The 17,349-nt window shown below is 35.7% G+C and overlaps 2 protein-coding genes across 2 annotated transcripts; one reads left to right on the top strand and one right to left on the bottom strand.

Moving 5' to 3' along the window:
* Nucleotides 1-361: 361 nt before the first annotated feature.
* LOC306888285 (toll/interleukin-1 receptor domain-containing adapter protein-like) lies at nucleotides 362-7,829 on the bottom strand. The gene is made up of 4 exons (XM_079446483.1): nucleotides 7,779-7,829; nucleotides 7,402-7,459; nucleotides 2,544-3,152; nucleotides 362-1,000 (listed from the first exon to the last, which is right to left on the bottom strand). The coding sequence occupies exons 2-4, from the start codon at nucleotides 7,430-7,432 to the stop codon at nucleotides 942-944; spliced, it is 699 nt and encodes a 232-aa protein (XP_079302609.1). The 5' UTR covers nucleotides 7,433-7,459; nucleotides 7,779-7,829; the 3' UTR covers nucleotides 362-941.
* Nucleotides 7,830-11,604: 3,775 nt separating this feature from the next.
* On the top strand, nucleotides 11,605-13,501 carry LOC306888095 (gem-associated protein 7-like). Its single transcript, XM_079446240.1, has 2 exons — nucleotides 11,605-11,653; nucleotides 11,746-13,501. Exon 2 carries the CDS (start codon nucleotides 11,763-11,765, stop codon nucleotides 12,120-12,122), a length of 360 nt encoding a protein of 119 aa, XP_079302366.1. The 5' UTR covers nucleotides 11,605-11,653; nucleotides 11,746-11,762; the 3' UTR covers nucleotides 12,123-13,501.
* Nucleotides 13,502-17,349: the final 3,848 nt, after the last annotated feature.

Below are 17,349 nucleotides of genomic sequence, written 5' to 3'. Positions count from 1 at the left end.
ATTAAATGCAATTACTGTCATTTATATCTGTAGCTGCTTTAATTTCCTTCTGTGCACATGTGTGGGTGGGTGTGAATAATTTTAAAATAATATTTTGTTGGGTATATTACATAAGCTCTTCTTCTAATCTGACTTTGACCTAAAATCAGAAAGGGAAACATATGCCCCAGCGTGTCTGAGCTCATGTATTATAACTTTCTGTTGCAAGCTAGGGCTTGTTTCACAAGATTTATTTAACACAATATAAATATCTTCATAAATGTCTGGGTTGACACCCTCACTATGGGAAACAAAAGGAGTGCAATCCGTGCAAAAACCTCATAAACAACACGGATAAAAAATTGTTTTATACACACCAATTCAAGTAATACAAAAATAGATATTTATTTATTTGTTTATTAAAGAAATTAATACTTTTAATCAGCAAGGACACGCATTAATGAATTTCACTTCACTAAAGCAAACTTGAAAAAAATGCATCACACTTTCCAAAAAAAAATATTAAGCATTACAATTCTGATAAGAAATGTGACACATGTGACACTGAGAACAGGGGTAACGATGATGAAAATTCAGTTTTGCATCACAAGAATAAATTACATTTTTAAAATATAATATAATAGAAAACCGTTTTTTTATTGTAATAATATTTCACAATATTACAAATTTTACTGTATTTTTTTTTGGCAAATAAATGCAGATTTGGTGAGCAGAAAAGTCTTTGAAATATATGAAAATAATCTTACTGACACCAAACGTTTGAACGGTAGTTAGATGAACCAATTTTGACATTTTCATCTTTTATTTCATTTTGAGAACTCTGAGACGTTAGATGGAGATACAGAGTTACGATACAGCTTGTCTGCTTGGACCACTTCTTGGAAGTGAAGAATCTTGTCATTGCGGTCAATGCAATGAATGTTTATAGTTTGAGTCTGTTCTCAAGCGTCAGACTGAGATGCACTGCTGGACTTTTCCTTCTCAGACATGTCCTTCAAATCTGTAAAAAAGCAAAAACATTGTTGAAAATCTATATTTTGTTTCCAAATGTGACAAAACATCTACAAGGCTCGACCAAAATCAGTGTGGGAAAGTCTGAAATATAAACATTCCCATCTGGTTTACAGAAATGAGGCTTTATCTCTGTTTCATGAAAGACGTTTTTTGGCTGCACAAACCCAGAAGAGTAAAGCACTTTTTCCACTATACTGTATGAGAGAACAGAAACGGGAGGGGGGAAAGAAAGTGTGTTAGGTTATGTTTGATTGTGTAAAAGCGTGATATTTGAGACCTCAGAAGGAAAGTGAAACTTTCAGTTAGTGACAGATTATTTAAATTGTACACTCAAAGCTATTGCATGACATCAGAAGAGTTGAAAAGAGCACAGGAGTTGGAATATGGATTATTTCATGGTACTTTTTTTGTCCTGTTTGAAACTCGAGAGTATCACCCTTCAATTTTGCAAAATATCTCCTTTTGTGAACAGATTTGCATCATAGTGATATTTTTATTAATAATTTGAACGTTTTTTTGTTATATTGTCTGTTTTCATTGGTTAATATTTTAGTATTTTTTTAGTTTTGTCTAATTTGATGTAACGTCGTTCTTTGGTGAGGTTGTTTTGTGCTACTCCTGGTTCACTCAAGTTATTTATTTATTTATTTTTCCATTTATTCTCATCTTGTCTATAGTTTTGCAAAGCAATTGTGATAAAGTGCATTTGTGAGCAACTACAACCTGAGTGTCACAGTTCATTTTCACTGTATGGAAAAGAATGGCCAGGAAACATGATTTATTAAGAGTTTTATTTTGTGTTCTATGGACATAAAAAATGTCACAGAGGTTTGTAACTCCATGGGATTGAGTGAATGATGATGGAATGTACTTGTTCTGTGAACAATCACTTCAAATGTCTTGATTGATCACCCCCACACTTAAAAACATTTAGGCCTAAATTGTTTCATGTATCTGAATTGCATTTAACAATTCCATGTGCATTACAACATTTTAAAATGAACAAACTAATAAACTTAACGCAATGCATATTTGTCAGACATACAGAAATGAAACGGGTCAGATTTTTGCACTCAAAAATAAAAATTTTTTTTAAAAATGGCATGGCATATCATTAACTATTTGCATTTATTTGATTGTAATGAAATAATCAAAATTGGAATGCATTCGTTCCAATAGCTTAGAATCAGCATGGATCTGTTAATTATGAGAAATGTATTCAGTTAAAAGTATGAACATGGATCAAATATGGAACAAGCATTCAGTGTATGAGATCAAAGCTAATTGGATTTATTGATGATAAATATATATAAACCTGGTTTTTATACTTGAAAATTTTAAATTTCAATTCAGTGTGCTTGCCAGTTTTGTAATTGCTTGTGAAATTTACTAGCAATTTCTGAGTTATTTTTTATTTTATTTTTTCCTCAGTATGGGTGGAAATTTTAAATGCAATTTGAGTGCATTGTGGGATCCGAACCTGCAAACACTAAGAGTCTCCAATACTTGTGTAGATACAGAATACTCACACTGAAGCACCGCCTTGTAGACTAGAGTGTATCCAAACTCTTTGTTCGTGTTCAGATCCACAGTGAAGAGGAAGCGCAGTTCGAGTGGGAGCTGTGATCTGGGCATGTTTACTACAGCTGGGATGATCCTCTGTGACATGGGCCCTTCAGACAGGACCTGGTGCATCTGATACAAGCACCAGTCATCCTTTACAAAGTTTGGAGTGATGAGTAACAGCCAGCAGTGACTGTCCTGCACGGCCTGCAACAGCTCAGTGGACACGGCGCCTCCTGCTGGACAGTCCCGCTCCTGTAGGTAACAGCGCAGGCCGTTAGACGGGGCTTCTAGGAAAAAGGCCAGACTCTGTGCTAGATCACTGTCCTCATCGTTGTGACACACAAAAACGTCATATCTGAGAGAGGAGCAGAAGGGGGAGGAGAGCACGGAGGGCAGAGGCTGATCTGAGGGCGATGGCTTGGCTAATATGGAGGATTTCAGGGAGGAGGAGGAAGAGGAGCACGCCGAGCTGCTGGTGTTGGAGTGTCTGGAGGAGCACGTCTCAGAACATGTACATGGTTTGACTTGATCCGAATCATTCCTTTGTTTTCCAAAATGCTGACGAAACCGGCCTGATGATGCAAAGAAATGCAATATTACACAGTTATAGAGATAATATAATATTCAAGTAATACTAAGAAGCATTCGTTGCATAAATGGACACATTTTAATGGGACAAAGATTAAAGCACTTCAACAAAACTTTGTTTCCTGTATTTTAAATAAACTATTAAAATACATTTATATATATATTGTGAGAGAAGGGCATTATTTTCTTATTCAGTGTTTCTTGTTTTCGCATCAATTTCTCTTGTTTTTAAATATTTTTGGCTTTCTTCCAACTGCAATCAATATTTACCTTACTTGGGTCATGATTACTGTTTCCTGATCAATTATCTACTGGAAACAGTAATCCTGACCCAAGTAAGGTAAATATTGATTTTGACTATTTGATCATTAAAGGATTGCAGTTGGAAGAAAGCCAAAACATTTAAAAACAAGAGAAAGTGGAGCGGCGCCACCGGACCAAGAAAAGACCTGGAACATCAGAGGAACATAAATTTTAAGATGAGGACCAAAAATTGATGCGAAAACAAGAAACACTGAATAAGAAAATAATGAAACTGTTAAGGGAAATGGTTGAATAAAATATTTATATTTATATTTAGTGATATAGAATCATTGAAACTCAAAGCTCCATCTCTAAAATTATAGAAGGTTTCAGATGTATTTTGGGTTATACATTTTGTTCCCAAATCTATAAGTGTTGAAGGCTGATGGTTTGGTTGCTATATGCTTTGTTTGCTTTTTAAGACGATGTAAAGAACCCCAAGTATTTATTTAATACAGTGGCTAAATTAACAAAAAATATAACATCAGCAGGTGCAGACATTACCCAGCAGCATAGTAGTAATGACTTTATGAACAGCTTTATGAACTACTTTACTTCCAAGATCGAACTATTAGAGATAAAATTGTAACCATGCAGCTGTCAGCCACAGTATTGCATCAGATAGTGCACTATAGATCCCCTGAGGAACAATTCCACTCATTCTCTTCTATTGGAAATGAAGAATTGTATAAACTTGTTAAATCATCTAAACCAACAACCTGTATTTTAGACCCTGTTCCATCTAAGCTCCTAAAAGAGGTGCTTCTAGAAGTAATAGATCCTCTTCTGAATATTATTAACTCATCATTGTCATTAGGATTTGTCCCAAAAAAACTTCAAACTGGCTGTTATTAAGTCTCTCATTAAAAATCCACAACTTGACCCCAAAGAATTAATTAATTACAGACCGATCTCGAATCTCCCTTTTCTGTCAAAGATATTATAAAAGGCAGTATCATCACAACTATGTTCCTTCTTTGAGAAAAATTATATATGTGAGGATTTCCAGTCAGGTTTTAGACCATATCATAGTACTGAGACTGCTCTCATTAGAGTTACAAACGACCTGCTTTTATCATCTGATCGTGGTTTTATCTCTTTATTAGTGCTACTGGATCTTAGTGCCGCGTTTCACACTATCGACCACAACATTCTTTTAAATAGACTAGAAAATGATGTTGGCATTAGAGGAAGTGCACTGTTATGCTTCAAATCGTACTTATCTGACGCCATCAATTTGTGGCAGTAAATGAAGAGGGATCATACCAATCACAAGTGCTGTATGGAGTACCTCAAGGCTTAGTACTTGGCCCCTTACTTTTCACGCTTTACATGTTACCCTTGGGAGATATCATTAGGAAACATGGTTAGCTTTCACTGTTATGCTAATGATACCCAGCTCTATATTTCTTCGCAAACTGATGAAACTTACCAATTTGCAAAACTAACAGAATGTATAGTTGATATCAAAAACTGGATGACTAGCAATTTTTTACTGCTAAATTCTGAAAAAACAGGTGTTAATTATTGGAGCAAAAACTTTTGCATGTAATAACCTAGATCACTGTCTAATACTTGATGGCTGCTCTATAAATTCTTCGTCATCAGTTAGGAAGCTAGGCGCACTTTTTGATAGCAATCTTTCCTTCGAAAAACTTCTAGCATTTGTAGAACTGCATCTTTCCATCTTAAAAATATATCTAAATTACGACCTATGCTCTCAATATCAAATGCAGAAACATTAATTCATGCATTCATGACCTCGGAGCTAGATTATTGTAATGCTTTATTGGGTGGTTGCTCTGCACGTTTATTAAACAAACTCCAGCTGGTTCAAAATGCAGCAGCTAGAGTTCTTACTAGAACCAGGAAGTATGACCACATTAGCCCGGTTCTGTCAACACTGCACTGGCTCCCTATTAAACATTGTATAGATTTTAAGATCTTGCTAATTACTTATAAAGCCCTGAATGGTTTGGCACCTCAGTATTTGAGTGAGCTCTTATCGCATTATAGTCCTTCACGTCCGCTGCGATCTCAAAACTCTGGCCATTTGATAATACCTAGAATATCAAAATCAACTGCGGGCAGGAGATCGTTTTCCTATTTAGCGCCCAAACTCTGGAACAATCTACCTAACACTGTTCGGGAACCAGACACACTCTGTCAGTTTAAATCTAGATTAAAGACGCATCTCTTTAACCTGGTTTACACATAATACACTATCGCATTTCTATAATTCAAATCCGTTAAAGGATTGTTAGGCTGAATTAATTAGGTGAACCGGAACCGGGAACACTTTCCATAACACCCGATGTACTTGTTTCATTGTTAGAAGAATGGCATCTACACTAATATTAGTCTGTTTCTTTCTTATTCCGAGGTCACCGTAGCCATGTATCCAGATCAGATGGTGGATCAGCACCTAGAGATGACCTCTACAGCCAGGACACCTAGATGAGCCCCAGAGACTGATCCCCAGTGAAGACCCTGTCTCCAAGACAGCCATCGGGACAAGACCACAGGAACCAGATGAGTCTGATTCTGCTTGAATTTAAACTGCTGATTTTGTCTGGCCAGAGGAGAATGACACTATTTCGACAAACTATTTCCCCGTCTAAATACTGGAAAGCTGATATAAAGCCACCCAGCTTTATATCAAGCCGATGTAAAGCTGCTTTGACACAATTTGCATTGTTAAAAGCACTATACAAATAATATTGACTGGACTTGACTTGCAGCTTCTTACGAAAATAATGAATGTGAACTAGATGTTTTCTGGTCCTTTTTTGGGATACAAATAGAACTATATATATATATAAATACATATATATATATATATATATATATATATATATATATATATATATATATATATATATATATATATGTGTGTGTGTGTGTGTGTGTGTATATATATATATATATATATATATATACATGAATTGTCATACATAAACATGCATTGTCATACAGTATACATTACAGTGTTTAATTATTGCATATCAACATAGTTTCTTTATTATATACACCGATAACATTATTATAGAGCATCTGATGAGATTATTACATTATTACAGTCATTTAAACAACATGGTGTCGCTGAGTTTTAAATTTAAATTATTACATTTAAATACATTACATTTTAACTAAACATTTATACATTTTTGTGGAGCAATTTGTATGATGGATGGATGCACTTTATTGGACTTCAAAATCTCAACAGACATTCACTGCCATTATAAAGCTTGAAAGAGTCGGGGCATTTTTAACACAACTACGATTGTATTCATCTGAAAGAAGAAAGTCACCTAGGATGACTTGAATGTGAGCAAATAATTTTAATGTTTGGGTGAACTATCCATTTAAATATAAATCAACTGTTGCATTGAAATTATTTGTATTTTTGAATTTATATTTTGAATAAACATTTAAACCACACACAGATATAGACACACACACAGAATATTATATTATAAATAAATACAGCTGTGTGTGTAATGTAGATATTATTATAGTGTTTGATAGTATTTCAATTATATATTTTTCTTTTCAGATATGTACTGTAGTGTAATATCTCACCACACATTGCATATATATATATATATATATATACATATGTGGTAATGTTGTGCAATATCCTGTGTGTGCTGTGATAAATGTCACAGCTCAAGATTTAATGTAAAATTAACACCAAGAGAAATGCGATTGTGTTTCGCTATGACTGTCACAGCTGAATGACAATAAACACTCATTTGTTTTGAGCCTCTGGGGAAAAAGATGAAACTCTTCTACGTTTAGCTGTCATAATATCAGTATCTTCTTGAAATTCTGCTAGCACATCAAAACGTTTATTTTGTGTTACATAATTGTCCACTACTTCCCCATGTTGATAGTGACGATGCATCATAAACTGCAACAGAGACTTACCCATCATTCTGCTGACGTGGTTTTCCTCCATTCTTCTCCATCCTTTCAAGGATATAAACTACAACAGGCACATATGCAGACAATATTTAAAAATAAATACTGTATCTCATAATGTATTGCACACTACATCTCATACTGTATGCACACAAGTAACTTTCAAACAACAGAAAAAAACAATGCATGACATGCACACAGTCATAAGCTCAAAGTTAATATCTGTTCCACTTTTCCCTGGATCACTTTCAGTTTTTATGTCTGGATATTAGTAGATTTGTACTTATTACAAAGTAAACTGCAAGCTAATATCATAATTCTATCATATTCAAAGCACGATTAAGACAGTAAATGATGTATAGAGTGAGACGATCAGTACTTACAGTGGTTTTTAGTTGAAAAGAGAGTGCACTGTTGTCTGAGGGCACTGCTTCAGTGCAAAAGATAAGCATGAGAGGTTTGAGGAAGTTCATGCGATCGGAAGCGATGTGTCATCATGCAAACCAACATAACTAATGGCTATTCTTACTATATAATGATAATAAAAGAATAGGAAGAGAGTAGAATAAGAGGACGTAAAGAAAGAAATGGGTGTAGCTTTGAGTTGCATTTGGATTTACTATTGACAGTTTGGTCAATGCATGGCTTTATAGATGTGAGATGTGCCAATGCATTGACGAAATTAATAGTTGGATGTGCCAGAACTTTCTTCAGTTAAACAAGGAGAAAACTGAAGTCATTGCATTTGGAAACAAAGATGATGTTCTCCACACGGAACCGCTTCGCTCCCCTCCGTGAGACGGAACGTGACGCTGTGATCGTCGGAGACTCCATCGTCCGTGCTACGATAGCTGAAGGTAAAGTGCACACTCACTGTTTCCCCGGTGCTCGTGTTCTCGATGTCATGGTGTAAAGAACAGAAACTGCTCTTTGATAATAATTGGAATCTTTTCTGGGAGCGTCCTAGGCTTTTCCGTGCTGATGGCCTGCACCCCAGCAGAGTCGGAGCAGAACTACTATCAAACAACATCTCCAGGACGCTACGCTCCATCTGACTAGTAAGCCAATTCTCAAATAACTGCTATGATGACTTTTGTTCTACCCACTTAAAAGATACTTGCGTTGTCCAATCTATACAGACTGTGTCTGTTCCCCGAATAGCGAGGTCTAAATAGAAATTTAATGCAGGATCTAGAAAATATCTGATCGTGATTAAACCAGAAAAACACAAAATAAATGAATAAAAACTATTTTTAAAGCTTGGGCTCCTAAACATTAGATCACTCGCACCCAAAGCAGTTATTGTAAATGAAATGATCACAGATAACTCTGCCTGACTGAAACCTGGCTTAAACCAATATTTGTATACACTGTTAGATATGCAAAAGAAATCTCTCCTGTCTCTTGCTCTGGCTACTGTGTACAGACCGCCAGGGCCATATACAGATTTCCTAAAAGAATTTGCAGATTTCCTCTCAGATCTGTTGGTTAATGTTGATAAACTGCTAATTGTCGGAGATTTTAACATTCACGTTGATAATACAAATAATGAGTTAGGACTTGCGTTTACTGACCTAATAAACTCTTTTGGAGTGAAGCAAAACGTCACCGAGCCCACTTATCGTTTTAATCATATGCTAGATTTAATTATATCGCATGGAATTGATCTTACCGATATAGATATCGTACCTCAAAGTGATGATGTTACTGATATAGATATCGTACCTCAAAGTGATGATGTTACTGATATAGATATCGTACCTCAAAGTGATGATGTTACCGATATAGATATCGTACCTCAAAGTGATGATGTTACTGATCATTTCCTTGTATCGTGCATGCTGCGTATTACTGATATTAGTTATATGGCTCCGTTTTATCGTCCGGGCAGAACTATTGTTCCAGCCACCAAAGACAGATTCACAAATAACCTGCCTGATTTATCTTAACTGCTCTGTGTACCCATAAATACACATGAACTAGACGAAATGACTAACATGGGCACTATCTTCTCTAATACATTAGAAGCTGGATTCGTTTAAAAAGTTTAAACAGAATGTGGGCAAAGAAAGGCAAGTGTGCTGTTAATCGGCTGAAAGTAGGACCTGTGAGTTGTATTTGTTTGGTTTATGATGGTCACAGTAAGGAGGGGGTGAAGTAGTGGAATAGTGAGGTGTTCTGGAAGGTTTCTTTCACTTAGTGCGGAAGAGTTTGAACAAAGCTTGAGAGTGTTTGTTTTTATTGTTGTGATTATTGTTTTGTTTTTTCCTTTTTTATTGTTGTGATTATTATTATAATTTATTTATTTTTTAATGACTATTTTACTTCATTTTATGTAAAGCACTTTGAATGACCACTGTGTATGAAATGTGCTATATAAATAAAATTGCCTATATTACAAAATATGAAACTAAAGGAGTAGCAGTTTCCATTGACATTTTGTCTGTCTAGTTTGCTGGGATTCCCCTCAGTTACGAGAAATGGGTGCGGTCGAAAACACACAAGTCTAGAAATGATTAAACTGTGGGAAGATTTTGCATTCTGCAGTTACTAAATTAATATGCTCTCAAAATTAATTCTAATCTTTCATGTTATGCCATTGTAGAAAACCTGTTTTTGCTATAATGGCATAATTTTAAGATGTTAGGATGCCTGGTTTGGTGATTTTGCTTAAAAAAGGATTAGAAATTCATTTTTATAATCAATGATTAAATCAAGAAACATGAGTAAAATAGACACTGAAATACAGAAAAGGTAAAAAATAAAAATAGAGCATATAGATCTTGATCAAGGCAGATTTTAACTAGACAAAAATATGCTATTATTTTCTGGTTATTAAAGTTTATAATTAGTCATTAACTATTATTAATTGTTAACTAAATATTAATGAAACAAGAAAAAAATATGAAATTGAAATATGGGGATAGAGAAACAAAATGAGAACAGAGATCTTGATGAGGGCAGATTTTAAAAAGACTAAATTTGATGATTATAATTAGTAATTATGTATGTATGATATATATGCATAACGAATAATTAATTTATCCTATTTAATTAAGCCTGAATTTATTCCTGCATGCATTTTCAGCAGTCAATGCCACATAATCCTTCAGCAATCTCCAAAATTCTGATTTGCTGCTCAAATATTATTGGTGTTTGATTATCATTAATGGTTCTTGTTACTGTCATAGTAAGAGAGAGATAGGGGCGGGATTTGAAATCGGGACGCCTGTAGCACAAAGTTATCGGCGCCAACATTAGAGTAGAGTAGGGGAAACCCCCGCTTGAGGACTGTGCAAGAAATGTGTTCAGAAAAGTTGTCAGTTTTAGTTACAATGACATAAATCATAAACCAAGTATGAAAAATATCCAGAGTTTTCATGATATTCGATTTTTAGCAAACTCATTGTACCAAGGAGGCGTTCTGCCCCACAGGTGGGATAAACTGCCCCATGGCGGGTGTAAAATGCCCCCAGTCTTACAAAGCTTTAATGCATTTACTGCAACATCAGAGTACAGGCAGTTTTAGCTTAAAATGAAAAAGAACATAATCAAAAAATTATGAATTACAAAATTATAATAGCTGATTTTCAAAAATGTTTGTTATCTGATGCTAACTGGCTAGCTAACTAGCCACCTGATGCTAACTTGAGGTAATTTTTTAAATATAAAGTCCAAATATTGCTATTCAACCAACTAGTTAGAATACATTTGATTGTAATTATGTCATTCTGAAAATATAATATTTGTCTTAAACAACATGTACTCCCTATCTACAGGTATTACTGTTTTCATGTCATACGGTGTTTTTTACTGTAAATGAGATGATTTAGTGTGAAATCTGTTTTCTCTCTGGTACATCACCTGTAAGCTTCATGGTGAATACTTCATCACTCTTGTCAAAGTAGTCCATAGTTACATTACAAAAACTGTATCTTGACTTTATCTTGTGGTTATTTTGGGGAAAACAGTAGGTGGCGTTTTCCTCTCTAATCTACTGTCTTTATTGAAAACAGTTTTTTGTGAAAATTATGATGCATTTTTTTCAGTTTACTCTGATGAATAGAAAGTTCAAAAGAACAGCATTTTTAGAAATCGAAATATATTTTTTTTTGCATGAAATGTCCTTACTGTCACTTTTAATAAATACAACGCATCTTTGCTGAAAGACTTCTTTGTATCTTGCTGGATGACTTTTATTTTGAAGATCTAGGCTCTTCCGGCCGGATGTTGTTGAGATGCGCTCGTGTTGAATGAGGTAGGTAAACAACAGCAGCTCCTGCTCCAGGTGTGTTACGTGGGGTCAGTTTTACCGCAGGAGAGTTCGTGATGTGTGTATGATTTAAGCAGGTGTTTAACGGAGCGGTATGAAGACTGCAGTGAGCGTCCTTCGGCTGCCCAGAGGACCGGAGCCCAACAGCCGCGGATTCGACCCGAGCTCCCCCCGCTTCATCGCGCTGTGCTCCTCTTCCTCCTCCTCCTCTGATGAAGAGGAGCAGCGGCTGCGCTCGGAGCTGCGCCAGAGGTTTCTGTGGACTCTCTCGCTGATGAGGGACAAGCTGGTCCAGTTCGACATGCACGAGCGCGTGCGCGTGCGCGCGAGGTTCGGCGCCTCGGACATCGACGTGCTGCGCTTCCAGGTCTCTGATCTGGAGACTCCTCTGGGGGTCCAGAGAGAGGCGCTCCTGAGGAGCCAAGATGTGCTTTCCTGCTCGTTTGAACTGTGAGGGCCATGCTGATCTTTTCCGCGAGAGCGCGCTACAGGAGATTGAACTGCTTGCGTTCATGCTGCTTGTAATAAACCTTCGCAATATTGAGAAACCTGTTCTGAAATGTTCATTTCTCTCCCAATCAAAGTGTCCTTTAGCATTTTCAAACACTCTAAAAAATAGTTGTTTTTTTTTTGCAATGATTTCACCAAAAAAAAGTTATTTCAGTGAATAGTTATTTTTTGTGCAGTGCAAAGTTTCCATCGATGTTAAAGGTTCTTCATCAAAGCCCTTCATCTGTAATATTCTAGAGTAGCCTGTCTACTAATAATTAAATGAACTATAAATGCCTTGCGACTAATTATTCTGAATCCACAGGGAAATGACATCATGACAATGCTGATTTACTAAGCATGCATTAGCTTCTGACAGTGTTAGAAATAAAAATAAATAAAGTTTAAAGTGTCCACCTGCACAAAAACACACGGTTTTCAAATGATTGTGTCACAGTTTTTCATTGAAAACTCTGCTGGACAAAAAAAGCAGCCGTCCGACATATTAGTCATCTATTTGTGACCAAAAAGATGTGTTATTATTATATAAAATCTATTTGTTATTCTTCTAATGGAGCGAGGAGAATCAATGGCATTCAATCTTCTTAAAAGGTACGAGGTTGTTTACCAAAGCCGGTTTTATTAGAATATCATTAGACATTGTTCAATGACTGTGCCTTTGTTTGTGAAGTAGGCCTGCAGAGAGCGGCTGGGTCTGATGACTCAGATAGACCCGTCCTGTTGTGTGCTCTCAGCTCCTCATAATTTAATCAGGAAGCTTACAAGGACATGCAATGTTAATATTTCATATTTCAAGTCATGAACCGTACCTGCGCTAGTCATTTTGCTCACCTATAGCCAGCAGTAATCATGTTTTGAGATGCAGGTCTGCGACCGCTTACGTAAGACGTTCATCGCTCACATTTAATCATCTTCCTCCCCTTCATTTACTTTAAATGTTTCATTGAATCCATCAAGGAACGAGTGAAGGACTACTGCAGTCAAATAAAGTGCATCGAATTGATCTGCATTTCTTTGGGTTGTGTTTGGCTCACAGAAGTGCTTTATTTAATGCTTACGGAATGGCATCTACATGTGAGGCATTTATTAATTTATAATTTTTTTCCTCAAATGGGAGGTGTCCAAAGTTTTTTTTTTTTTTTTTGTGAACTGAAGAAGAGCATTTTAATTTTAATTAAAATTTGAGTCATTTTATTGTGTTTTTTTAATTTTTGTGTTTGTCTATATTCCTTATAGTACACAAAGTTAATCTAAAATGAAAAATTATAGATGTTTTCTCAAACAGCTGATTTAATAAACACATTTTTTGAATGTTTGCATGTTAACCTGCAGTTTTACTTCTAGATTGGCCATTTTAACATTAATTAAAGTATAAAAGAGTAAATATATATATATATAAATATAGATATATTTGTTTCTGTGTATAAACTGTTTACATAGTATTTATTAATTTCATTTTTAGTTTATTTTAGTACAGTATGTTAAACTAAACTGAAAATGATAAATGTTTTGTCAAAATAAGTTTGACTTTTTTTATATTTTTATTTTATTTCAAGTAACAGGAATGTGTATGATTGTAGTTTTCATATCCACTATAAAAGAGGAGCATTGACATACTATTTTTTTTTTTTTTTACTTTTAATATACATTCTAAAATCATAAATTACATCATAAATCAATACATTTAATAAGTTTTAAAAAAAATTTAAATTTTTATTAGATTTGATTTTTTATTCAGTTTAGTTATTTTATTACACAAATTAAACAAAAATACATTTTGCTTTGGGAACTAGCTGAAATAAAATAAATATATATATTTTTTATTTTATTTTAAGTATTTTTAGTTAACAATTATAAACCTGTTTCATACCCACTATTAAATGTAATAATTGTTTTGTGTAATGATGTAATGTAATTCCAAACATTCAAGCCTTCAGATCAAAAATCTTTAAGATCATGGGAAGCAAGTTTTGTTGTTGTGTGTGTGTGTGTGTGTGTGTGTGTGTGTGTGTGTGTGTGTGCGTGCGTGCGTGTGTGTGTGTGTGAGTCAGCGATGGCACAAGAAATCTGCCCTGTCCAGCTCCATTGGCCAGCAGGAAGCACATTCCAGTCCGTCCTGTTTGCGGCCCTCTCTCTCTTCCTGCCAGGCGCAGGAGCATGTCTGTGATAACTTACAAAAATACATCACAGACCCTGCGCCCCCTCTCTGAACCATCTCTACAAAACCAGCCAGCTGTATGAATGGCCAAAAGCTCTCAGCTCATATATTTTCATAAGTATAACTCAATGTTTTCTACAGCGATGACTGCATGTACCTTTCAGTGGAGTCACATGACTGATGTGAAATCTGTAACGGTTGCGTCCGTCCATCATCCTGTGACCTTCTGTTATCACCTGCATTCTTATATATCTATTTGTGTGTTAAAACAGAATCCAGTGTTTCCTCCGTGTGATTAGTTCACCTGAACATCACTGTGGTTCACAGATAATGGGACCTGAAGAGGACAGCAGTCCTGAGTTCCTATGAAAGATGAATAAACATAAATGGAACAGATCTATACAAAGCCATCGAACAGTATTTGACTTTGGATCTCGGTCAGCACACTGTCTGTGATGTTTGGTTTGGGGCAGAGATGTTGGCTCCATCTCTTTGGGATGTTTACTGCTCTGTGCCCATTGTGAAGGCCAGAGGCACTCTGAGTCACCCTCGACCCGGCCGGCCTGAGCTTTGTTTAACTTGCTTTCAAGGAATTTTGGAGCTGCTCCAGTGATTGTGACTCCACAGGAGTTAATGCAGCCCATGAACCGATCACACTCCTGAAGAACGACAAAGAGGAAGGTCAAGGACTTGCTGGATGACACTAGCAGAAACCCATGGCCCCGTAAAACACTTCAAAACACGACTGGATGTTACTTTTGATCTGTGGACAATTAGAAAAGAAAACACTTCTTGCATTCTTACTATTTAATTTATCAATTAACAGGGAGAATTCTGGCATTTTTTAAAATTCCCACAAATTTCCAGCACATCTCAAAGTATGTATTGTGTTTAAATTGACATTTTAAAAATGTGTGGAATAAATATAGACTCTGTTGTCCAACTGCAAAATAGTACCTCACTTCTTGCATTTTTTGAGAGGCTTTCAAAGTGAAAGGTGATGTCCAGTGAGTGGCGCTAAAAGCGTATTTCGTTTCATAGATGAACGTAAGTCAAGGAACATTTACATACGCTGGTTGTGGTACATATCGTATCAGTCTAGGCATGAAACATTCGGTGATGCTAACAGGTTAACGCTCACTAAACCTGTTCAATAGTGTTAACAATAGCAAACATGAGAAATCAAGTTTACTGGAGCAGCCATGTCATTTTAGCTCGTTTCTACAAGTTTTGGAGCTCTTTTATTGTGACTTGAGTTTCACGGGACTCATATCAATCACTACACATCATAAGTGCAACGCTGTACCGGGTGTGCTAACGAGCAAGTTTACTATGACAGAAAAGCCATATATATGGAGCTGGTTATGTGATACAAGCGCCAAAATGTATTTATTAATCATGCACTATAGTAAAAATGTTTTGAGCTCAGAATATAGTATTGTGCAGTGAACAAAAATATGTCTGTATTAATTGATAATCTGCCCCTATAATCATAGTTTGTGTGAAAAGGAATAAAAGTTGTCGGTGTTTTACTGCCACTAGTGTTTATTCCAGTTTTTAGGTATATAGAGGCACATTTTTCCAATGAGCCTCTATGTACACAATAAAATGATATTTCACTTTCACATTTTTCTTTATCATTATATATATATATATATATATAGTATATTTTTAGATATACAGTTTTATTTGATTTTTATTTCATACATGGGAAATTATGCCACTATTTTGATTTGTTGTGTATAAAATATTCTTACATCATAAATCACAACAAATAAATAAATATCATGCTTGTATGATAATTCCAATATTAGTTTTTAAATATAATACTATTTTTAGGATATCTTTTCATATTATATATTGAAAATCAATAAAATATCCTCAAAAATAGCATGTGAAAAATTGCAAAAATTAAGTGAAGGCATCAGAAGGCACTGTAACACAAATAATGTCGGACAATTTACATACTGAAGTTTATTATATCATAGAGGTCTGTTGTAAACTCTTGTCTTAAGAAACTCTACTAAAAGCCTTGAGGAGTTTTCTTGCTGGGCAAACAGGTGGAGATTGCGTGGGACACACGGCCTCTGTCTCGCCAGGAAGGACTGGACACAAGGGGAGATCCTAATTATAAAGAGATGAGAGATAGCTGCTTTTATCTGAATCAAAGTGTCCGGGATTAAACACAGGAAGATTGTGCTAATGAGAGACCGCGCTGCTTTAGATGACATTAAACTCTCTCTTATGGGGAAGTTCACTTGAGCATTCTCCCACGCATTATCCGATGGGAACATGATAACCGGCTATGGAGACGCTTTCTGAATGCCAGTATCTCTTCAGTCTGCAAACACCAAAATGTTTTGGATTCTGGGAAGTGGTGCGGCTGGAGGAGGATGAGTCTGGATCAACTTATGTAAAGTCTGGATCTTATGTAAACCTTACGCTAATTTTAATGCTAGCTGTGTATCTGATGCTCAACCAATGGCATCAGTAATTGTCTGTAGTGAACAGGTTTCAGGGAGTTTGATGTTGGAAGCATTAGGCCTGACAGGAAGACAATGAAAGCTGTTAAGAATTTGCGATACTAATTCTCTAATTAGACAAAAACAGGAAGTAGACAAGCAATATCTATTGAGTGGTTTCCTGTTGGAAGCCAGTACATTTGTTGTCGGTCCAAGTCCTAAAACTGGGGCCCTGCCATGCCAGAGTTATTTTCATTTTGACGCTGAACGGCATTCTTCTCTGGTGAGAGGCAGTTTAAGGGCTTTCTGTCAAAACACATTATGAATCGCCCTCAATTTATTCAAGTAGTTACATTGAATCGCTCCAGGAATGTTGTGGACAGGATACACAAAGAACACTGTTAGTGTGTGTGTGTGTGTGTGTGTGTGTGTTTTCTTTATGAAAACCAGTCTTGTTGCTTCTAAGGTCAAACATATATTTCAGACGAAATGTAGATTTTAAATGTGTTGCGGAATCTATAACAACAGTATTACAATTTTTGGTTGAACTT

The sequence above is a fragment of the Barbus barbus genome (assembly GCF_936440315.1).
Source record: "Barbus barbus genome assembly, chromosome: 22".
Taxonomy (NCBI): domain Eukaryota; kingdom Metazoa; phylum Chordata; class Actinopteri; order Cypriniformes; family Cyprinidae; genus Barbus; species Barbus barbus.
This window is presented reverse-complemented; position numbering and strand designations above follow the sequence as displayed.